Below are 25,118 nucleotides of genomic sequence, written 5' to 3'. Positions count from 1 at the left end.
TGTACTGTACATTATACTGTAACTATGCATGTACTGTACATTACACTGTAACTATGCATGTACTGTACATTACACTGTAACTATGCATGTACTGTACATTATACTGTAACTATGCATATACTGTACATTATACTGTAACTATGCATATACTGTACATTACACTGTAACTATGCATGTACTGTGCATTACACTGTAACTATGCATATACTGTACATTATACTGTAACTATGCATATACTGTACATTATACTGTAACTATGCATGTACTGTACATTATACTGTAACTATGCATGTACTGTGCATTATACTGTAACCATGCATGTACTGTACATTATACTGTAACTATGCATGTACTGTACATTATACTGTAACTATGCATGTACTGTGCATTATACTGTAACCATGCATGCACTGTGCATTATACTGTAACTATGCATATACTGTACATTATACTGTAACTATGCATATACTGTACATTATACTGTAACTATGCCTGTACTGTACATTACACTGTAACTATGCATATACTGTACATTACACTGTAACTATGCATGTGCTGTACATTATACTGTAACTATGCATGTACTGTACATTATACTGTAACTATGCATATACTGTACATTATACTGTAACTATGCATATACTGTACATTATACTGTAACTATGCATGTACTGTACATTATACTGTAACTATGCATGTACTGTACATTACACTGTAACTATGCATGTGCTGTACATTATACTGTAACTATGCATATACTGTACATTATACTGTAACCATGCATGTACTGTACATTACACTGTAACTATGCATGTACTGTACATTATACTGTAACTATGCATATACTGTACATTATACTGTAACTATGCATGTACTGTACATTATACTGTAACTATGCATGTACTGTGCATTATACTGTAACCATGCATGTACTGTACATTATACTGTAACTATGCATGTACTGTACATTATACTATAACCATGCATGTACTGCACATTATACTGTAACTATGCCTGTACTGTACATTACACTGTAAGTATGCATGTGCTGTACATTACACTGTAACTATGCATGTACTGAACATTATACTGTAACTATGCATGTACTGTACATTATACTGTAACTATGCATATACTGTACATTATACTGTAACTATGCATGTACTGTACATTACACTGTAACTATGCATGTACTGTACATTATACTGTAACTATGCATATACTGTACATTATACTGTAACTATGCATGTACTGTACATTATACTGTAACTATGCATGTACTGTGCATTATACTGTAACTATGCATATACTGTACATTATACTGTAACTATGCCTATACTGTACATTATACTGTAACTATGCCTGTACTGTACATTATACTGTAACTATGCATGTACTGTACATTATACTGTAACTATGCATGTACTGTACATTATACTGTAACTATGCATGTACTGTACATTACACTGTAACTATGCATGTACTGTACATTATACTGTAACTATGCATATACTGTACATTATACTGTAACTATGCATGTACTGTACATTATACTGTAACTATGCATGTACTGTGCATTATACTGTAACTATGCATATACTGTACATTATACTGTAACTATGCCTATACTGTACATTATACTGTAACTATGCCTGTACTGTACATTACACTGTAACTATGCATATACTGTACATTATACTGTAACTATGCATGTGCTGTACATTATACTGTAACTATGCATGTACTGTACATTATACTGTAACTATGCATATACTGTACATTATACTGTAACTATGCATGTACTGTACATTACACTGTAACTATGCATGTACTGTACATTATACTGTAACTATGCATGTACTGTACATTATACTGTAACTATGCATATACTGTACATTATACTGTAACTATGCATGTACTGTACATTACACTGTAACTATGCATGTGCTGTACATTATACTGTAACTATGCATGTACTGTACATTACACTGTAACTATGCATGTACTGTACATTATACTGTAACTATGCATATACTGTACATTATACTGTAACTATGCATGTACTGCATATTATACTGTAACTATGCATGTACTGTACATTACACTGTAACTATGCATATACTGTACATTATACTGTAACTATGCATGTACTGCATATTATACTGTAACTATGCATGTACTGTACATTATACTGTAACTATGCATGTACTGTACATTATACTGTAACTATGCATATACTGTACATTATACTGTAACTATGCATGTACTGTACATTATACTGTAACTATGCATGTACTGTACATTACACTGTAACTATGCATGTACTGTACATTATACTGTAACTATGCATATACTGTACATTATACTGTAACTATGCATGTACTGTACATTATACTGTAACTATGCATGTACTGTGCATTATACTGTAACCATGCATGTACTGTACATTATACTGTAACTATGCATGTACTGTACATTATACTATAACCATGCATGTACTGCACATTATACTGTAACTATGCCTGTACTGTACATTATACTGTAACTATGCATGTACTGTACATTATACTGTAACTATGCCTGTACTGCACATTATACTGTAACTATGCATGCACTGTGCATTATACTGTAACTATGCCTGTACTGTGCATTACACTGTAACTATGCATGTGCTGTACATTACACTGTAACTATGCATGTACTGTACATTATACTGTAACTATGCATGGACTGTACATTATACTGTAACTATGCCTGTACTGTACATTATACTGAATATATGCATATTATACTGTACATTATACTGTAACTATGCCTGTACTGTGCATTACACTGTAACTATGCCTGTACTGTGCATTATACTGTAACTATGCATGTACTGTACATTATACTGTAACTATGCCTGTACTGTACATTACACTGTAACTATGCATGTACTATACATTATACTGTAACTATGCATGCACTGTACATTATACTGTAACTATGCCTGTACTGTGCATTACACTGTAACTATGCCTGTACTGTGCATTATACTGTAACTATGCATGTACTGTACATTACACTGTAACTATGCATGTACTGTACATTACACTGTAACTATGCATGTACTGAACATTATACTGTAACTATGCATGTACTGTACATTATACTGTAACTATGCATGTGCTGTACATTACACTGTAACTATGCATGTACTGCATATTATACTGTAACTATGCATATACTGTACATTACACTGTAACTATGCATATACTGTACATTACACTGTAACTATGCATGTACTGTACATTATACTGTAACTATGCATGTACTGTACATTATATTGTAACTATGCATGTACTGTACATTACACTGTAACTATGCCTGTACTGTACATTATACTGTAACTATGCATGTACTGCATATTATACTGTAACTATGCATATACTGCACATTATACTGTAACTATGCATGTACTGTACATTATACTGTAACTATGCATGTACTGCACCTTATACTGTATTCATATACTGTACAGTAAACTGTAATTTTCCATGTCTGTAGTAATTTAAAGGAGCGGAGCCTCTGCAGCAAGTTATGTCCCAGGCAGAATACAAATATCAGACTGCAATGCAATTGTTAGAAACTAAAGACAATGAAATTACCTTTTAATAAAAACATTTGTCATACAGCCCTGGAATCCGTTTCCTCCAATGTATATATTAGTGGGTGAAAGACCTGGCCTCCTAATACTGTCAGTATTTTCTGTTTCTTCGTTGTCATCAACCAAGAGCTTATATCTGAAATAAAATAGTAACTTTTATTTCTCACGGTCAGAAGAGGAGATCATAGCTTCACTTTAGAGGCACAGTTGGAATAAGTAAACATGGTATATATTTTATATTGGTAACATTATAAATGTGTGCTACAATCATACATGATCTAAATGAAAGATGCAGTCTACTAACTAATGGTTACTAATGGAATTACATCATCAGATTCTGTCTGCGTGCAGCCACCACTAGAGGGAGTTAAAGAGGAACTGTCATATCTCCAGAAAAGGTAATCTGCTGCCATTAACTGTATTGCTGCCCTGCCCCTGATTCCAGTGCCATTTATTTCATGTTGCTAAGTGCCTCCATGGCCCGGCAATCAGCCAGTTCATTTCATCGTCTGATATGTTAGTTTTTTTAATAATTTGACAACTGGGCTGTCTCCACCGGCCAGCGTCAACAGGGCATAAACCGGCAGATTACCTTTTCTGGGGACATCACAAATCCTCTTTAAGGAGCTCACTGAAGATGAATTTATCATTGCGTTCAATAGGACCTGTATAAATATGTCTTCAGTAAGGTCTCCAGTGGTGTCTGCAGGTTGTCAGAATGTTATAATTTACCTATATGGCTGTATGAAGGGAAACAGGGGCTTTCTAGCGCCGTAACAGAAAACCAGAGCTCTGCAGCCTATGAACATATGTTATAAAATGTATCAGCACATACTAGTAGGCTTGGTCCTAACACTTTAGGCCTCATGCACACGACCGTAGCGCCATGTGCAACGCCATGTGCAACGGATTTGATGGCCGGCCGCAGAGTGTCACCCGCGAGCCACATGGCCGCATGCATTATTTCCTATGAGCCTGGACTGAGGGAACACTGCCGTAATAAGACATGTCCGTTCTTTCTGCCTTCCAGGCTCCTGGGCCATGCACGGACCATAGAAACCACGGTCGTGTGCATGGGCCCATTGGAATGAATGGGGCCGCAATTCTCCCGTGGATTTTCGGGGGAATTGCGGCCGCAAAAGCACGTTCGTGTGCATGGGGCCTAAGCTATAGACATAAAAAAAAATGATCAGCTGACAGCTATCTTCACCTCAGTAAATCAAGGAATGGACACCCCGTTTGCCCCTAGTTTTCCCCTTGATATGGGAAATCGGGGGCAGTTGGGATTGGCATGCTTCCCTCCCTATATTATTCACTATTAGGCCCTGTTCACACAGAGCTTTTTGACGAGTTTTTTGACGCGGAAACCGTGCCGCAAAACTCCTCAAAAACCGCCCGAAAATGCCTCCCATTGATTTCAATGGGAGTTGGACGAGTTTATTTACCGCGAGTAAAAAAAACACGTTGCGGTAAAAATAAGCGTCATGACCCATCTTGAGGCGGTTTCCGCCTCCAAAACTGCATTTCAATCAGTCAGAAAGAGGAAAAAAACGCCTCGACGAGTGTTTTTACGAGTTTTTGTTAAACCACTGTGCAAAAAACGTCTGGAGCAGTTTTTGCAGGTGGAATTTTCCTCCTGCAAAAAACTCTGTGTGAACACAGCCTAATAGAATCATGTGAGTTTATGCGATTATAGTTTACGTTACATTGTTATAACAATAGAAGAAATCTAAAGGGGGAAAAAACAGCAGTTCTATTTGTTTTAATTATATAAAAAGGAAAATATACCACTGCCTGATATTACAGGATCGTTCAAATCCACTCTTCTATCAAGTCTAAAAACGAATTCAGCCAATAAATCTAAAGCTAGGAATCATGGATATGGTTCCAATCACAGCTCTCATAGGGTTTGTCACCCAGATATCCTAGAGTCCAAATGACACATCTGCCATGTTCTGCAGCAATATACAACAGGTGGAGAGGATATATCACTGCAGATCTGCCATTAAAGATCCCTCAAGGCAAATCCCTGTGGGAGCTGTTGTGGCGGCCATATTTCGGCCTTACCAGAGACAGACATGCCTAAGAGGCCGCTGAATAGTGAAATAACTCAAGGATTATAAAAAAAATGTGGGAGATTTACCTGCCCTCATATCTAATACTGTACTGTGATATAATATAATATAGATTTTACAGTATATACATACAATACATATTTGCAGTATATAATTGCCATGTAATTGCAGTATATAATTACCATGTAAACGAATCCTCTTCCTATTACAAGCAGAATAAGTAGTGTTATAACCTAAGACAACGCGGCCCGTGGCCACCTATAAATAGCACCTTACTCTCTGAACAGCTCCACTGACGCAAGACGACATTTTTAGGGAAATACAAAGGTGATAATTAATCTCTCGGGACACAGAAGACATGTTTGAAGTGGTATTTAGCAGTGTGTATTTAATCTCCCGCTGTTTCCTCAGACTGTAATTTATCTGCGTTTAGACGATGTACATTACTATGTGCTCTTCTTGAGCCTGGCATCTCGGTAATGTAAAGGCAGCTGCAAGGAATATTCGATGATCTCATTACTGTTACGTTTTCTTAATCATCGTGCATATGTTTTACTTACTGTATGGTGATCAAATAATTATGCCTTCTTCAGCTATCAAGCCTCCACTAGGAGCTACTAGTAATACAAATTCCAGCTTAAGAAAACCTTTCTAAAGAATAGTGGATTGTGATATATAACACGACTAGGGGATGTCCAAGGTTAGAAAAAAGGTTAGAAAAAAAGTTTGACGTTTTTTATCCAAAACAGCGCCACTCCTGTCCATGGGCTGTTTATGGTATTGCAGCTCAGCTCTCTTCACTTGAATAGGGATGAGTTGCAAAACCACACTCAAGAAGTAGCCATATTTTTAAAGGGTAACTAAACTTTTAATAAAACGCTACGCCAGTTTTCTAGCGTGGAAAAGTCGCAATTTGAACAAAAATGTAGCAACGTTCGCATTTTTACACTCATAGCTGGCGTAGATTTCCCTTACTGGTGCACAAACAGTCAGAGATGAACCTTATTTATTAGGAGGCATTCACCTCTTAAAAAAATAAGACATTTTATTCCAGTGCTCTTTTGATAAAGACTGGCGTATGAAATGCCAGTCTTAATAAATCTAAACCTTACTGCCAGGTTTCCCGTAGATTACTGCTGATCTCTGGAGCTCCAAACAGGGGGCACTTTGTGATTTGGTTATTATCAAGGAACCCCTCCAAGTAGAGATTGTCAAAAGTAGACAACCCCTTTAATAAATGTAAATGACAGTTATCCAGTCATGGATTGGTGTAGACAGTGCCCCTCACTCTTCATGGTTTACTCCCCTTTATAACTACAAGAGATGCTGCTATTGGGTTACTGAATGGTGTAGAGGTTTATTGCAAAAATTAGTGATGACATTTCTTTTTACTTTGTCATAGCTAGTCATAAAGATTTATCTGTTTGTATATAAGAGGGCATACAGTATAAAAACCAAACCCAGAGTTCTTCTTAAAGGGTAACTAAACTTTTAAAAAACGAATGTCATTGTGACATTTCAGAAGTTTTGATCGGTGGGGGTCCGAGCACTGAGACCCCCACCGATCGCTAAAGCCGTGTTAGTGGTTTACGGACACATAGACTTTATATTGAGCCAGTACACTGCTCTGAGGAAAGTCGATGCAAAACGCTCACCCAAACACTTCTGCCGCTTCATTTTAGCGATCGGCGGGGGCTCGGTGCTCGGACCCCCACTGATCAAAACTTTTGACATGTCACTTAATTTCCCTGTAGCGCCACTACATGGGAAATTAAGCATTGCACAGTGCCCATTCATGTCAATAGAGGACGATGCTTGACATAGGACCTCTTTATTAACTTAGAAGTCCCTAACAGAGTATATTAAAATTGGTTTTCTACACAGGACAACCCCTTTAAACTCAATCAACAACTATCATGTGTTCCTTAAAGGAAGGGTGTCGCGATGAATTTTTTTTTTTTTATATATCAATTTGCTTTTAGTGTTTTATTAAAAAAAAAATATTTATTTGTGTGTTCGTGTTTTACTTTTTTTTCTTTTCTAACTTTTTCTTCTCTATGGCGGCTGCAATTTTTTTTTACATTTCTGTATATGTCGATTAACGACACATACAGAGATGGAATACAGCACACACATCCCCATAGAGAATGCGACCGGGAGCCGTTCAATTCACTATGCTGTACGCCGTCTGTGTGGGAAAGGCGCATGCGCCGCTCCCACACAGTCCAAATGGAAGGTCTTCGGCCGAGCGACATCCGGCGCCATTTTCTTGTGGACCGGAAGCCGCGGCCGGACAGTAAGATTACTACTTCCGGTCGCAGCTTCCGGACATGTGTTCTGAAGCAAGCACTAGGAGCGGAGGGAGCAGACGGAGCGGACGGACCGGAGGGAGCGGCGGCGGCAGGAGCAGGTAAGTTATGTCTGTGTTTGTTCGTGTTTTACTGTGTGATTACCACTGTATCTAATCCTCCTACACTGTGCATTCACTCAAAAAATGGCGACACACAGTGTAGGAGGTTTGTACATTCAATCCCCTCCTTTCTCCTGGCACTAGCCAGGACAAAGGAGGGGGGATTGTTTGACGACGCTAGAGGGAGTGTGTCTTCTCAAATTTTGCAGCATAAAGCAATGTGGTTGCTTTACCACATGCCAATGCTGCAATTTTGGGAATTGCTCCCTCTAGTGACCAGCACAGGGAAATGTTATAAATTAGAATCTAATTTGTAATATTTCCTGACTTGTGAAAAAAATAAAAAAAATTAGAACAATGTTTAATCATTTATATACTAACAGTTTAACTAAAAATAAAAATAAAAATGTTCTAGCGACACATTCCCTTTAAAGGTTTCCACAGTATCGGAAAGAAAATAGTGGATTTCCAGTAGACCTATGCAGAGAGGCTTGGTGTAGTCTGCTCCACTTCTTTGAGTATTTGGATCTATCTGAAAACCTATTTTAGTTTATTTGCTTTTAGCACTTTCCTATATTGTCCATACGCAGCTATTTCCTTTGATGATGTTGGTTCAGTACTTACTCAGCATCTGTTCTCATTACTGACACATAGTGAAGCTTTCCATCCGTATACTGGTTCCTGGATCGCAAGTTGATATTTGAGTTAGTAGTAGTTACAGTTACTGTTCCTGCCTCTAGGGAAACGTGTAATTCATCAGACTGTAGGTAGAGAAATAAAACCCTTGTAAGTAAATTCAATGAAGTAACTAATGAATACATTATATATGTGAGTCATATCTGTTGTATGAAATGTAACAACCCCTACAAGAAGTGAAGATACATCACAGTATCAGATTTCTGACAGACTTTTAGGCTGGGTTCACACTTGTGTCCTTTGCCGTATGTTTTGTTCTGCAACTGATCGAAACAATTTTTTTTTTAAATGACGTTAAATGATGATCAATTTCCATAAGTTGTTTTCATTCATCATCCATGACGTCAATGATAAAAGAACAGATCAATTCTGAAAAAAAGCTGATCATGACAAAACTGATGAGACTGAAACTCTTTAGCATCAGTGTGAATCCCATAGACATGAATAATATCTATTATGTTACAAAAAAAATAACCAATAGATCTTGATGGTAAGCCACAGAAGTGGGGGAACTGCCTCCTGGTAGGTCCGTGTTTCAATGTGCCTGTTCTACAGAAATGCTCATTGGTGAATCCTGTAGAGACGTGTCAGTCTTGACCAGAGCTATTAGCTCAGACACTCCCTGATAGCTAATAGATACTCCAAGCAAAGAGCAGGTCAGAGAGCGAAGTAGCATGTCATATATGAAGACGGCATGGAGTGAGTCAGCAACATCCTCTGTGTGCCACATGAACCATCCTTGTTAGATCACCTAACGCTGCCTCCACAAAAAGGAGATCCTATATTGGAAATATTTGGCCCTCTTGACTTATAATGCATAAAGTATGAGAATGTACCCCAGTGTACACCCTCAGGGTATATATTTGGAGTGCTTCACAATTACCACATCGCATCAAAACTGCATGTACTCGTATGATGGCATCAGATCTGCAATTTTGGTAAAGCCACAATTACAGCTCCATTACCGTCCCATGTGAAGACACCATCAATGTGCATGTTGTTTTGCTCATATTGCTTAAAAGTTGAGTTTGTTGACATGATTTCTTAGTTACCTGCATCTTACGGATGAATAAGGATAGAACTTGTAGGATCTAAGAAGGACAAACCTGTGTTTTGTGATTTAACAGCATGGCATTAGACTGAGGAGTCTGAAAACCAAATGATGCCTGGAAATCGCCAGGGAAGGTGAATCCATCTGGCTTCAGCCCCAGTGTTCCTCCATTAGAGAACTTTGCCGAGCGGATAGTCTGAAACAAAAAGGATATAACTTCAAGTACACAGAAATGGAAACTGTCACATGGGCCATATCAAATAACCTGAACTAGGCCAAGACCGCAACCTAATTTAATCGGGAGCAGAATTCTTGGCAGCACAAATAAAATATACAAATACATACGAGTGAGTGGACTTCTCTAACTTTTTAACGTGTATATATATATATATATATATATATATATATATATATATATAACCTCCAAAATACGAGACAGCACTCCGATATTTGTGAAAAATAGGATCACTTTAATGCGACGTTTCAGCCCTGCTCCATGGGGCCTTTCTCAAGAAAGCTTGAGAAAGGCCCCATGGAGCAGGGCTGAAACGTCGCATTAAAGTGATCCTATTTTTCACAAATATCGGAGTGCTGTCTCGTATTTTGGAGGTTATTGATTACTGAGACACTGGTCAAGTGTCCGAACGGGAATCTTTTGCACCCCCCACGGAAGGAACGGTGCTGCTTTTTCTCTTTGTTTATATATATATATATATATATATATATATAAAAATAAAAGTTATTGTACAGTTCCCAAGTTACAGATTGTAATATAGTCTAGAGCAGCATTTACAATTCTCCTGGCTTTAGAGCTGAAATCTCACAGCATTCCTTTCTGGCTGAATTTATGCTCAGTGCTGGCACTTGTGATTTGCATCCTGGGAAATGTCTGTTTTACACTCAGCACTATTAAAGTATATGTGTCTTGAACAGTTAACTGGGTGAACTAAATTCATGAAAGTTCTCACTTACGCTCCATTCACTGTAACATCTCCTGCTGACTCCGTAGGTTTCATTGAATGAGGCCGCACTCACAGGGGTCTTTACATTTTTAACACATCCACGGAAAGGCTGCGTTTTTATGTTAAACCTGTTTAAAGGGGAAGTAAAATATATTCAGTGACCCAAAAGTGAGCAATAATCCGTTGAGTGTCCTATTTTTGTCCCCTGTGTGAACATATGCTTATATTTTAAGCAACTCAAGGAGCCACCTGACTCCGACCACCTGCATGTGGCTGTTGTAGATACAATAATGCACAAATGACACCAGGTTTGTTAAAGCATTACAGGAATTTGTCAAGAGGGCTTCATTGACTCACTTTTCTCTGAGGGCTGTGGGGGCTCCACCCAAATAGTATTTGCTGAACGTAAATATATCCACATTAGTAGCATTTAGGATTTCCCGATCTTGACGTATCCGTATGAATTTATCGATGGGTGCTACCAGCACCTCAATCTATGAATGGAAAGAAATAAAAAATGTTTATAACAATATGTCACAAATATGGATTTGTTAGGAAAATCTATATACTGTAATATAAAATACAGTAATACCTTGTTTGAAAGCAAGTGACAGAATATAGTAGGTAGAGTAGGGAGCTCTATACCATGGATAGCACTATGGTGCCGATGGAAAGAAGATACTCCGAAGATCAGATTTAGCTCAGCATCAGTAGGAAAGAAATAGGAGAAGTGGCAGAATCTACCAGCTAGGAACACAGAAGGAAATCAGGAAACCACGTCCGATAAGCGGCATTCAATATACTTGTAGACATAGTATGTGGCTACTTACAAGAATTTCTGCTCCGCTATTTAGACGCTTAAATGTGACATTTTTCTTTTGCTGCTCTGGATTAGAATCTATTTTGTATTTAAGGACAAGGATGCCATCCTCAATTTCTACACTGATGTAACTTTCCTGCAACCAAAACACAAAATGTAAGATACATGTATGAATGTTATTATAGATATACATTATAGGATTGTGTGAGTGTTATATATCTACGTATACACAGCAAACAATGTATGCATATATGAGTGTTATATGTCATGTATACAATGCACTTACACATTACTGTATGAATTGTATATTACATATACAATGTATGAATATATGAGTGTTATGTCAATGTATATAATGCACTTACACATTACTGTATGAATTGTATATTACGTATACAATGTATGAATGTATGAGTGTTATATGTCAATGTATATACTGCACTTACACATTACTGTATGAATTGTATATTACATATACAATGTATGAATATATGAGTGTTATATGTCATGTATATACTGCACTTACACATTACTGTATGAATTGTATATTACGTATACAATGTATGAATATATGAGTGTTATATGTCATGTATATACTGCACTTACACATTACTGTATGAATTGTATATTACATATACAATGTATGAATATATGAGTGTTATATGTCATGTATATACTGCACTTACACATTACTGTATGAATTGTATATTACGTATACAATGTATGAATATATGAGTGTTATGTCAATGTATATACTGCACTTACACATTACTGTATGAATTGTATATTACATATACAATGTATGCATATATGAGTGTTATGTCAATGTATATACTGCACTTACACATTACTGTATGAATTGTATATTACATATACAATGTATGCATATATGAGTGTTATGTCAATGTATATAATGCACTTACACATTACTGTATGAATTGTATATTACATATACAATGTATGCATATATGAGTGTTATGTCAATGTATATAATGCACTTACACATTACTGTATGAATTGTATATTACATATACAATGTATGAATGTATGAGTGTTATATGTCAATGTATATAATGCACTTACACATTACTGTAGAAATGTTATAATAGACATAGGACGTATGACTATGTGAGCGTTATATTTCTGTACAAACTGCACTCACATTACTGTATGAATTATATTAGATATACAGTGCATGACTGAGTGTTATCTATCAATGTATAAAGTGAACTCACACATTACTGCATGAATGGTATTACAGATATACATCATAGGATTGTGTGGGTGTTATATATCTATGTATACACAGCACTTACACATTACTGTATGAATTGTATATTACATAAACAATGTATGAATATATGAGTGTTATATATCAATGTATAAAGTGAACTTAGACATTACTGTATGAATGGTATTATAGATATACAGTATATGATTGTGTGAGTGTTATATATCTATGTATACACTGCCCTCACACATTACTGTATTCAATCTTATATTACATAAACAATGTATGAATATGTGAGCGTCATATGTCAATGTATACACTGCACTCACACATTACTGTATGCATTTTCTGAATGTGTGAGTGTTATATAACAATGTATAAAGTGAACTCACACATTACTGTATGAATGTTATTATAGAAATAGAAAGAATGACTATGTGAGCGTTATACGTCTATGCATACACGCACTTACACATTTTTGGATGAATACAGTGGTATACGTCATACATAGGCTCTCATGCAAATGTAAAAAAAAGTAGACCGATGTAAACATCTTTATCTTGACTTTTAAAGCATTAAATACGCAGTGTCAAGAAACTAACTTGACTTTTTCTATGGCTTTTGTTGTGTGATATCACGCTGCATCAAGTTTTTAGAGTCAAGATAAACTTGGCTACATCTGTATATACTTTATAGGAAAGCACAGCAAATTATGCTTTCCTATACAGTTAAAAAAAAAAAAAAAGTTATACCGACATATACCTGTCCCGGGGATGCGCTCTTTTGGCATCCGTCGTGTCTATATACCGGATAATTATATGCGTCGGGACTACGAAAATGGTGTGGACAAAGTGTTAGCGAAATCGCTTCTCTTACAAGTGGGAACAATCTGATAACAAGCCTGCGAGACATTTACATTTCCTGTTGTTTATGACAGCCTGTATTCTGCTGACTAGGAAGTTGCAAGGGGTCAGAATACTGATAGCAGGTATGCGTTAGAATATTGACTCCAAAGGGATATATTCTTACTAGAGATCCTGTGAAATCTCTAGGACGTGCTACTTTTCATGACATTTAATCTATTTGTATATTTGTATACCTCTTTTACTGCAAAAAACAGCAAGCCGACATCTGAGGTGGTCTGGATGGTTTGCTCAAAGCGCAAGAATTTGATGTTGGGCACAGTGTATATTATGCTGGCATAGCCAATGCCTTCAAAGAAACTTTTTTCTGATTCTTCTTTATATCTATGGCAGAAAAGTAGCTCAGATTAAGAAATAATACTGAATTGACAAATTATACAATATAATGTGAAAATACAAAAATAAATAATGTATATATCTAGCACTATTTCCTGCATACAAAGCAAAACGGGGTTGCTACTGACAGTGCCGCCATCAGGGCAGTACTACTGGTACTGCCGTCAGGGGCCCGGCCACAATGATGGAAAAATAGGGGCCCATCCGCTTCTTAGCTGCTTTAAACATTTGAATGTGGACCCCAGCGTTAGTCACATGGAGAAAGGAACGGACCCTGCAATGTAATAAAATTCATGGAGCTGGACTCCTAGCATCACAGTTATCAATGCTGCCAGGAGTCCCTGCCTCTCAGCGGGAATACTGCCCCATACTGTAATGATGTTTTCAGTACGGGACCGGGGACAGTATTCCCACGGGAAGGGAAGGACTCCTATGATTATAGATAACTGTAATGCTAGAAGCCCGGCTCCCTGAGCAGTGGTCGGTCCAGGAAATATGGCCGATACACTGTCCCTATATCACAGACCGAACATGGACGTCTGAATAAGGCCACTTCTCCTATTTTTGGTGCGGATTGTGCACTGAAAATTCATTATAAATTACAATATAAGTGATATTCAGACGAACGTGTGTGAAATCAGTCGTGAATAACGCCCGTTTTTCACGGCCGATTTGCACCCGTGTGGCACCCGTTTTCACAGATCCCTCATAGACTTGAGTTTATTGAGGGATCCGTGAAAATGGACAAACATAGGACATGACCTATTTTTTTACAGGCCCTTTACACGGTCCGTTAAAGCAACGACCGTGTGAATAACCCATAGAAATACCTGCAACCGTGTGACGGTCATTAAACACACGGACAATTAACACGTAGTTCTGAATAATCCCTAACTCGTGCGAATGGGGTTTTCAAAGCCTCATGCACGTGCAGCAGAAAAAAACATCTGCATGGAATTTAGGACGTGCTGCTGATTTTTAAATCAGCGCATGCCTATTATGTTGCAGAATTGTAACGTATTTCATCCTTTACAATGTAAAGGGTTAATTTGATGTAAATCCCTAGCAAATTCTCTAAGGCTGGGTTCACACGACCACATTAACGTCCGTAATGGACGGACGTATTTCGGCCGGAAGTCCCGGACCGAACTCAGTGCAGGGAGCCGGGCTCCTAGCATCATAGTTATGTACGACGCTAGGAGTCCCTGCCTCTCCGTGGAACTACTGTCCCGTACTGAAAACATGATTACAGTACGGGACAGTTGTCCTGCAGCGAGGCAGGGACTCCTCGCATCGTACATAACTATGATGATAGGAGCCCGGCTCCCTGCACTGAGTTCGGTCCGGTACTTGCGGCCGAAATACGTCCGTCCATTACGGACGTTAATGTGGTCGTGTGAACCCAGCCTTAGGCTACACGCACACATTGAGGAATTTGGTGCACAAAATCTGCATCAAAGCCGCAGGTAAAATCTGCACCTAATAGTGCATTTTTTTTATACGTTCATAGGTGCGGTTTTTACATTTTGATGTGGAAATAGGTGCAGGTGTTATGCTGCAGATTTTTTTATTTTTTTTTTAAAAGCAAGATAAATTGACATATTTTCAAATATGCACCGCAGGTCAATTTTTGTGCAGATAAAATCCGCGACATGTAGATGAGATTTCTTGATCTCATTTACTTTGCTGTTCCTATATTACACTGCGGATTTGCAGCACGAAAATATGCGCGACAAATTTGCACATAATAACAATTTTTTTTAAAGGACCAGTGTCACGAAAAAATATTTTTTTATATCAATTTGCTTTTAGTGTTTTATTTATTTGTGTGTTTGTGTTTTACTTTTTTTTATTTTTTAACTTTTTCTTGTCTATGGGGGCTGCCATTTTTTTTTCCATCTCTGTATGTGTCGATTAACGACACATACAGACATGGAATACGGCACATACAGTCCCATAGTGAATGCGAACGGGGCCCGTTCCATCCACTATGCTGTACGCCGTCTGTGTGGGAACGGCGCACGCACCGCTCCCACACAGTCCAAATTGAAGGTCTTCGGCCGAGCGACGTCCAGCGCCATTTTCTTGTGGACCGGAAGCCGCGGCCGGACAGTAAGATTACTACTTCCGGTCGCGGCTTCCGGACTTGTGCACTTGGAGCGGAGGGAGCAGACGGAACGGACGGCAGGAGCAGGTAAGTTAGGTCTGTGTACGTGTTTTACTACTGTATGTAAACCTCCTACACTGTGTGTTAGCTCAAAAAATGGCGACACACAGTGTAGGAGGTTTGACCGTTTAATCCCCTCCTTTCTCCTGGCACTAGCCAGGATAAAGGAGGGGGGATTCTGTGAGCTCACTAGAGCGAGTGAGTTTTCTCAAATTTTGCAGCATAAAGCAATGTGGTTGCTTTACCACATGCCAATGCTGCAATTTTGGGAATTGCTCCCTCTAGTGACCAGCACTGGGAAATGTTATAAATTAGAATCTAATTTATAATATTTCCCGACTCGTGAAAAAATTAAAAAAATTAGAACAATGTTTAATCACTTATACACTAACTGTTTAACTAGCGACACATTCCCTTTAACTCACCCTAAGGGGGGATTTACATGAGCGTGTGCGTTTTGCGCACGAAAAAAAGTGGCGTTTTGCGTGCGCAAAAGGCACTTAACAGCTTTGTGTGTCATGTTCATATGGTGCGCGGCTGCGTGCTTTTTGCGCAGCCGCCATCATTATGACACTCTGTTTGGATGTTTGTAAACGGAAAAGCACGTGGTGCTTTTCTGTTTACATTCATTCTTTTACTGCTGTTGCGCGAATAACGCACGTCCCACGGAAGTGCTTCAGTGTGGTGCGCGTGATTTTCACGCACACATTGACTTCAATGGGTGCGTGATGCACGAAAAACGCCGAAATATAGGACCTGTCGTGAGTTTTACGCAGAGGACTCACGGTGTGCAAAAATCACGGACAGTCTGCACTGCCCCATAGACTTGCATAGGTCCGTGCCACACGCGTGAAAAACACACGGGTGGCACGGACGTATTACACGTTAGTGTAAATCCGCCCTTAGGCCCCGTTCACACTTGTTGGATTTGATATGGATTCCGATGACACGACGATGATTCTGCATCCCGTGCATATGAGGTTTCCGCAACCCAGTTCACATGCTACTAAAAAATTTCCACGTGTATTTTTGGCCGCACCATGAAAAGAAATCCACCTCAGCAATAAGTAGCATGCTAATTATTTGCATGGAAAAACCAAGAATAGGCAACTTTGAAAGACAATGGGACTTAGGCCTTGTTCACACAGTTTTTTGCAGGCAGAAAAATCTGCCTTGAAATTCCTTCAGGCTTTCTCTGCCTCCCATTGATGTTAATGGGAGGTTAGAGATGGAAATACCCGAAGAAAGGGCATGTCGCTTCTCTTTCCTGCGAGCGTTTTTTTCCGAGAGAATCCACAAAAAACCGTATAACCGTATATGTAACCGTATATGTAGACAGCGATGTCGGGAGCTTCCCAATGCCGGAGTCCCCAGGCAGAGCATCACAAGTGCTCTACCCGCGGACTTTGTCCCTAGGAAAGCTCCTGACATCACTGTCCATATATGTAAAGTGACGTCGGGATTCTCCAGGGCCGGAATCCCTGGCCAGACCGTTGCCGGTGCTCCGGCCATGTACACAGGCTTTGCAAAGCTTCTGACTTCACTTTACATATACGGACATCAGGAACAGCGCCATAGTCCCTGGGCAGAGCGCTAGTAGAAGGCTCCAGCCCTGTTCATGGACAGTGACTTCATAAGTTTCCCCTGGGCCATTCCCCAGGTGATGTATCCCGCTATATCACTGTAATTGACATCAGCACCAAAATCAGTTAATGCATATAACGTAGAAACCTGAGTGCCACACTTTCCGTTGCCCACCCCCGGTAATAGAGGGGCCCCCCGCCCAGACATCTTGGCAGTATGGGCCACAGAAATTCCTGATGGCGGCCATGGCTACACAAGTCCATTTTCTCTTGATAGCATACCTTTTGCAAGGCTCAACCTTAGCAGTGTCAATGTTGAATGTCCTTCGGAAATTGTACAAGCTGATTGCATTTTGGTTCATGTCATCTAGTTCAATGCAGCCTTGGTATTTTGGAAAATTCAATCTGGGTGGAGGCTTTTAGGATTAAATACAAAAATTTTTATTATGTATTTGAGATACACTATATTTCTAATAGACAGGATTATGAATGTAAACTATTTTCTTATCAAATTCATATTAAAATTTACTACCAAACACTTGCAGCCAGGTTCCCTCATAAATGACAGCTTATCACTAGGGTCCCAGCAGTAAGACAACCTCTCTCTGGCTTATTGATAGAGCAACTTGGCCCAAAGGAAGGTTTAGCTTTGGAATTACCGTCAATTTTGTGTAAAGTAGAATATGAAAATGTGAAAAAGCGCAACATAAAGGGAGTCTGTTACCAGTCGAGAATTATACCTTAAACTTAGGGCACTTGAGTATCTAACGCTTAATTTGCATATAGGGTGCGCTTTTTCAGTTTTAGGGTACATCCACACATAGCGTAAACACTGCAGAATTTCGAACTGGATTTTCTGTGCTGAAATTCTGCAGCGTATACAGTAGCAGCAAAGTGGATGGGATTTGAACATAGTGGATGAGATTTCTCATCCACATGCTTCAGAGAAAAATCCGCAGAAGGGATGCCCGTAAAATTGATCTGCTGTGAGGATTCTCGATCTGCGGCATATCAATCTCTCTTGAGAAAATGCTGAGGCATTTCCGCATGGAAAATACAGTTAGAAATCTGCAGTGTTTACACTACGTGTGGATGTATCCAAGGGAAGCTGGGATGTGGGTAAAGATTCGCTGCAAGTCATGTCCTCTGTACCCTTGTATGTGTATATATATATATATATATATATATATATATATATATACATACACACAATTCTTCAGCAATGACACCATGTAGCTGTAGCCTTAAATAAAGTGTCAACACTCAAGACAATTTACACAATGTAAGGAAAAAAGTCTCTTTTTCCAAATTATTATTATTATTATAGTAATTATCATATTTTTTTTAAATGTTTTTTTCAAAGTATAATAATAGTAGAACAAATAAACTTACAGTGAAGTCATCTGGGTATCCTCCAACATAAAACACAACATCCTCAGCATTCAGGTTGAGCAGGGTATGTCTCTGTGTGTCCGCTGTGTAAGTTCGGGTTGGTTCTGGCTTACTGGATGTGAATGATTTAGTGTAATTCAGGGTAACATATTGGTAGATTCTGAAATAAAATACACGTGTAAAATTACACTTAGGAATGGATGCATTTACATACATTATAGACATTTGTCTTTTTTCAACTGTAACAACTATGTAATATAATGGGGCATATTTAACAATTCAATTATGCCTGTTTTCTGGCACAATCGCATTGAAAATAAATGCTGAACACCTATATATATCAAGCCCTCATCAGTTTTTCCCGTACTTGCAAAGTTGCACGGCGCATTAATTATTTACCACAAAAAGATGCAAGTAATCTGCACCAAAAAGTAGCAGTGAGTTACGCCAGGCACAACTTGGTGTAGCTCAATAGCTGTGCCATAGTCATCAATCTGCTCCATGTATACTAAAGTTACACACTGGCATACCACTCGCAGCATGCCAGTATTAATAGATATGCCCCAATGAATCCCTATTATTTTATTTTACAAGTTCTAGGACTATTATGCCATTGTCTGTTCTCCCCGTGTTTGTGTGGGTTTCCTCAGTTTACTCCGGTTTCCTCCCACACCCCAAAAACATGCCAAGAGGGAATTTAGATTGTGAGACACCCTGCACAGTTCTGCAGAATATGTTGGCACTATATAAGTAACAGAAATAAATAAATAATTGTTGACATGAATAGGGTATATATCTGAAAGAATAATGCAGGTAAAAAAATCATTCAAAATAAATGCCCCTCAGGTTGCCAGATGGACATCCATGCCCTAAAGCAGAGACATCTGTCGACTATATAGACAGCTTTAGTGAAATCTCATTAATCTTCAAATCATTCTCCATCCACATTCTCACCTTTCTAAAACAACTCTGTCCAATATTGATTCATCTGCTTTATTGGATGATATAAATGGATCCACATTGATTTCAGCCACATTGCCTCCAAGATTATAGACACACAGGAGTCGGCCATCTTCAACACCCATGCCTATGTAATCCTTGGAAGTCTGAAAAGAAAGAGCATTCTATAGTACGAGAAAGACAATTCTAGATCTTACAGTATACTGTATCTCACCAGCCATAACTACTTTCCATAAATTATTTCACATTTACTGATGTGTCTATCTGTTTGTATAGGGAACATACTATACTTTGTAATGAGGGGTCTAAAGTGAATAATTTGTCCTTTTGTATAGGAATAGATTGTCTTTAGAAAGCTGTATTTCCCTTACATCTTTACTGCCCAAATACATCACAAACATATTTGCGGACAGCTGGCGTTTCCGCCGATCTCCCCGGCTTAGAGGTCTTTGAAGGAAGAATGAAAGTGAAGTGTAGGCCTTTAAGTCTTCAAGATTGTTTGGAGGTCGCACTTCCACTCCTGAATTCCCATCGAACCTCATTGGTACAACAACCTACAAAGAGAATATTATTAGATTGAGATATAATAGGAGGCAGTGCTTCAGGCCCTTGCTAGAGATTTACAGATATAAAGGGCAAAGATTTTCCTACCTAATGTCCAATGGTACAAAATATAAAAGAAGCTCAGATGTTCCTTATCTGTACAGTCTACTAAATGTCTCGTTGCTGCTTTCTTGCAATGCAATACTGTTTAGTATGCAAAATTAGCAGAGAACTGAATTTAGATCTAAATATGAACACTGTGCCCTAACCTCACTTAAGTTCCATTCCCAGGGAAAAATCAGAGGAGTTGGACGTTCCTGTCCCGACTCCTAAGAAAGAGGGCTCTTCCTTTCCCTTAATAAGAATCAGAGCTGCAAGAAAGCAACTTATATAATCCCTTTCTGTGTTTTATAACGACAGAGAAGATTCTCAGGGTCCTCATATGTGCAAAAGTATCTTCTGGCCCTACTATCAGTATTTTGTAAGAAAGTTTATTTGACACAGTTGCACCCAATATATGCCAAGAGAACTCCCCTGGTGATAGGTTTAAAGAATATTTAGAAAGCAGCGTCTCATGTCAGATTTTATGGTACTTTGTGAATCCATAAGTTTAGTTTTTCACTAAACTAAGAAATGTAAACTAGTCTGAGTAAAACATACTGATGTATAAGATAAAGTCTGTTGTTAATGGCTCACATTTTACCATTTCTCAAATGATCCGTAACCAATTAAAGAAGGGCTAATATGCAAGGCAACTGTCCCACTGCCCCATGCAATTCCATATTAGAACACCAAAATATACACAGGACAAAATATTATTACAAAATAATGTATAAATCTTTATTAGATAGCAAACTGTATAATAAAATTCACATAAAAATTGGACAGATAACCCACACAAAAGTTGGTTGTGCGAGGTCAGTATATATCTATTGCAGACATAGTAAAAGTACATCAAACATATGCCCAACAAGTACGAAATAGTAGAAAGCTACTGATGACACATAACCAATATGTAAAAGTCAAACAGTAGAGAGCTATATATGCCAAGAGTATACAGACCAAACACAGGACACCAGCCCCAACGTACGTTTGGTATTTGCTTCGTCTGGGGGTAATGGAGGTGCAAGTCTAGAAGAGGGTTCATTCCCAAACCAGGATTTGAACCTGTGCCACCTGGATGAGAACCAAGAACCCTACCTGCTAGACGATACCCCCAGACGAAGCAAATGTTGGGGCTGGTGTCCTGTGTTTGGTCCGTATACTCTTAGCATCTATAGCTCTCATTTGGTTGACTTTAATACATTGGTTATGTCTTTGTCAGCAGTGTATATCGTGATCAGTAGCTTGCTACTATTTCGTACTTGTTGGGCATATATTTGATGTCCTTTTATTATGTCCGCAATAGATATATACTGACCTCACACCACCAACTTTTGTGTGGGTTATCTGTCTCATTTTTATGTGGATTTTATAATGCGTTTTTCTATCTAATAGAGATTTATACAGTATTTTGTAATAATACTTTGTCCTGTGAATACTTTGATGTTCCATTTCTCTAATGATTTAAAAAATTATTTCCAAGTGTAGGGTAGTAATGTGAGGACCTGCTGCAGCACTGGTTTATCCTGCAGAGCTCAGAACCCACCTTATTTGCTGCATCTCGTGCTTGCTGAATGAGTTCTCTTATTCGACTCACACTCTCAGAGAGGTTTCCTAAAGACACAAGACTATTGATGCGATTCATGGCATCAAAAACATCGGGCAGGCTTTCACTTAGTTTCTTCACTGAGGTTTAAAAGAAAATGAGAAATTAGAAAGCAAGTATTAGACTAAGACTTCAATAGTAATGATTGTTAATATTGCAGCTACTCGGGGCTGTTTGCACCTCTGAGAGATTCTAATACAGCTCATTCAGTCGGTCGGCAGCCATACTACCTCCTGCATGGGCTACTGTAAAGGATCTGCCAGGCACAGCTTCGGGTCAACGCCCATAGATAATCAGTCTGCACCTGCTTCTATGTCTGTGAGACTGACTCCATCTTCCACCACTCAGGGTGGCAGGCTTAGGAGTGGGAGAACCTATCACAGCCTGGCCAGACGGAGCTAGCTCCCGCCCTCTGTCTATTTATACCTGCCTTTCCTGTTCCTCCTTGCTTGTGATTCTTCTCGTTTGGTTTCCTGGCCCTTCTGCAGCTTCTTGTACTATTTTCCTTGCTTCATATTGACCCCGGCTTGCTGACTACTCTCCTGCTCTGCGTTTGGTACCTCGTACAGTCCTGGTTTGACTCGGCTTGTTCACTACTCTCCTGCTCTGCGTTTGGCACCTCGTACTCTCCTGGTTTTACTCGGCTTGTTCACTTCTCTTGTTGCTCACGGTGTTGCCGTGGGCAACTGCCCCTTTCTCCCCCTAGCTCTGTGTACCCTTGTCTGTTTGTCTGTCGTGCACTTATTGAGCGTAGGGACCGTCGCCCAGTTGTACCCCGTCGCCTAGGGCGGGTCGTTGCAAGTAGGCAGGGACTGAGTGGCGGGTAGATTAGGGCTCACTTGTCTGTCTCCCCACCCCCGTCATTACAGCTACAGGATGATGCCCTATCATCGGATTAGCTACCCATCTCATTCAGAGGTTGGGGTGTATGGTGTCCACCATCTGCACTTGTGTATGAGAGGAGAACTGTAGATATTCAGGTATCAAACAGTCCTAAGTGCACCAAATAGATGCCCTTAGTTCTCCAGTGTGACTAGAGAAACTGTTTTAGGTGGGCACATTGAAATAAATCAATCAATAAAAAGTTAATACAAATACAATACATTGAAAATAAGATACCAAAAGGAAAAAATAATAAAGCATTGTAACGTTCAAGGCCGCGGACCGTCGTTCTTACTCACCCCCCCCCCCCCGACGGCCGCGGCCATGGACTCGTGAGTGCTGGTCGGCATCTCCTTCCTAGGAGGCGCCAGCACTCACTTCTGCCCTGCTCTGTCCCACAGGCACATGTATAATATTACTAATTAGCCCATGATCACCCTGGACTATAAAAAGGGCTCTGCCCTTTCACTCCTTGCCTGAGCGTTGTTGTGTTATCCCATGTTAGTCTTAGTAAATGGTCCCTTAGTGTTATCCTGTTCCCGTTGTTTCCTGTGCCCTGCTACATGTATCCTGTGTCCCGTGCTGTATTTGTTCCTGAGCCTTAGAGTTTTGGAGTTGTGTTGTGCCACCTGTCACGCCTGCTGTCATACACGTCTGGTGTCATCTGCCACGCCTGATATCACCTCCACGTGTGGCGTCATCTACCATCAAGTTCCATCTGTGCCTAAGCCTCTGCTACTGTCTGGACTATCACAGGTACTCTTGTACTAGGACTTTGTATAGACTATTGTTTGGCTAGCTGCTACTCCGCTCCAACGGTGCGGCCTAGTGGGTCAACATACCCACAGATCGTGAGAAGTATGAAGCCTTACAGATGGTAATAAATTATTAAGTGCTAGCCAATTGCTCACCAATCTGAATCAATACATCAATATCATAACACATTCTCTCTTGTTACAAATTGCTCACCGGAGTTGCTTGCTTCTTTCACAGCCTCATTGAAATTAGCATTTTGTGCTGTTCCAATTGTACCCTTAAGGTTTTCCACATCGTCTTTGATGGGTTTTAATTCCGCTTGGACATTTTTAGTAATTCCATTTGCATTGGTAACTAAGCCCTTAGCATTATTGATCATGTTTTCTATGTCATCTGAAAAGAAGGGAAATATTGGTAAGTTGGAGGATTTCCACATTGATGGAAATTACAACTAAGGAAGTCCTATGAAGAAGAGAAGACAAGTTATTCACCTCGCTTGATGTCGTTGATACTGTTCTGGGCAGCTGTGAGGTCACCTGACAGTCTATTCTTCTTATCTGTGGCCTCCGTCGATCTGTCCTTTATATCTTCAAGCTGTGGTTTTATATCTAATTTTAAGAGATGCATAAATAGTTAGTTTATTTAAAAAATAAAAAAAAAATATTAGTTGAAATGGACTTTTCTGTAAAGATGTAAAGCCTTTCCTCTACCTCTCCCGCATGGGATGGTTTATTATCACCGTGCTGTGTTAAACATATGTTGTTAAATATACTATTTTAATAGATTTTCAGTAGCATGTAAATGCTAATTTTTAGAGGAATTATCTTCATGACTTATTGCCGGGTTAACATATAAAATGTATCCCATGTTCAAGAAAGTAAAAGAGTGAAAGTGACTTTAGGAAAATAAAAGACACAAGGGGTCATTGATAAAGACTGGTGTACCAGAAGTACACTGGTCTGGAAGGCAGGGTATTG

At 39.1% G+C, this 25,118-nt stretch overlaps 1 protein-coding gene across 1 annotated transcript in view; it reads right to left on the bottom strand.

The window, feature by feature from the left end:
- Nucleotides 1-25,118, bottom strand: part of LAMA3 (laminin subunit alpha 3) — a 246,562-nt gene that overhangs the window by 18,670 nt on the left and 202,774 nt on the right. Inside the window, exons 55-68 of the mRNA XM_075826335.1 lie at nt 24,633-24,749; nt 24,355-24,534; nt 22,444-22,583; nt 20,624-20,806; nt 20,247-20,398; nt 19,293-19,452; nt 18,183-18,316; nt 13,991-14,138; nt 11,671-11,796; nt 11,198-11,334; nt 10,851-10,968; nt 9,934-10,074; nt 8,756-8,892; nt 3,648-3,782 (exon numbers count right to left, since the gene is read on the bottom strand). Of these exons, the coding sequence (XP_075682450.1) occupies nt 3,648-3,782; nt 8,756-8,892; nt 9,934-10,074; nt 10,851-10,968; nt 11,198-11,334; nt 11,671-11,796; nt 13,991-14,138; nt 18,183-18,316; nt 19,293-19,452; nt 20,247-20,398; nt 20,624-20,806; nt 22,444-22,583; nt 24,355-24,534; nt 24,633-24,749 (2,008 nt within the window). The remainder of the gene's footprint in view (nt 1-3,647; nt 3,783-8,755; nt 8,893-9,933; nt 10,075-10,850; nt 10,969-11,197; nt 11,335-11,670; nt 11,797-13,990; nt 14,139-18,182; nt 18,317-19,292; nt 19,453-20,246; nt 20,399-20,623; nt 20,807-22,443; nt 22,584-24,354; nt 24,535-24,632; nt 24,750-25,118) is intronic.

Source organism: Rhinoderma darwinii, chromosome 5 (assembly GCF_050947455.1).
Source record: "Rhinoderma darwinii isolate aRhiDar2 chromosome 5, aRhiDar2.hap1, whole genome shotgun sequence".
NCBI lineage: Eukaryota > Metazoa > Chordata > Amphibia > Anura > Rhinodermatidae > Rhinoderma > Rhinoderma darwinii.
The sequence above is the reverse complement of the archived record's forward strand: the minus strand, read 5'-3'. Positions and strand labels throughout refer to the sequence as shown.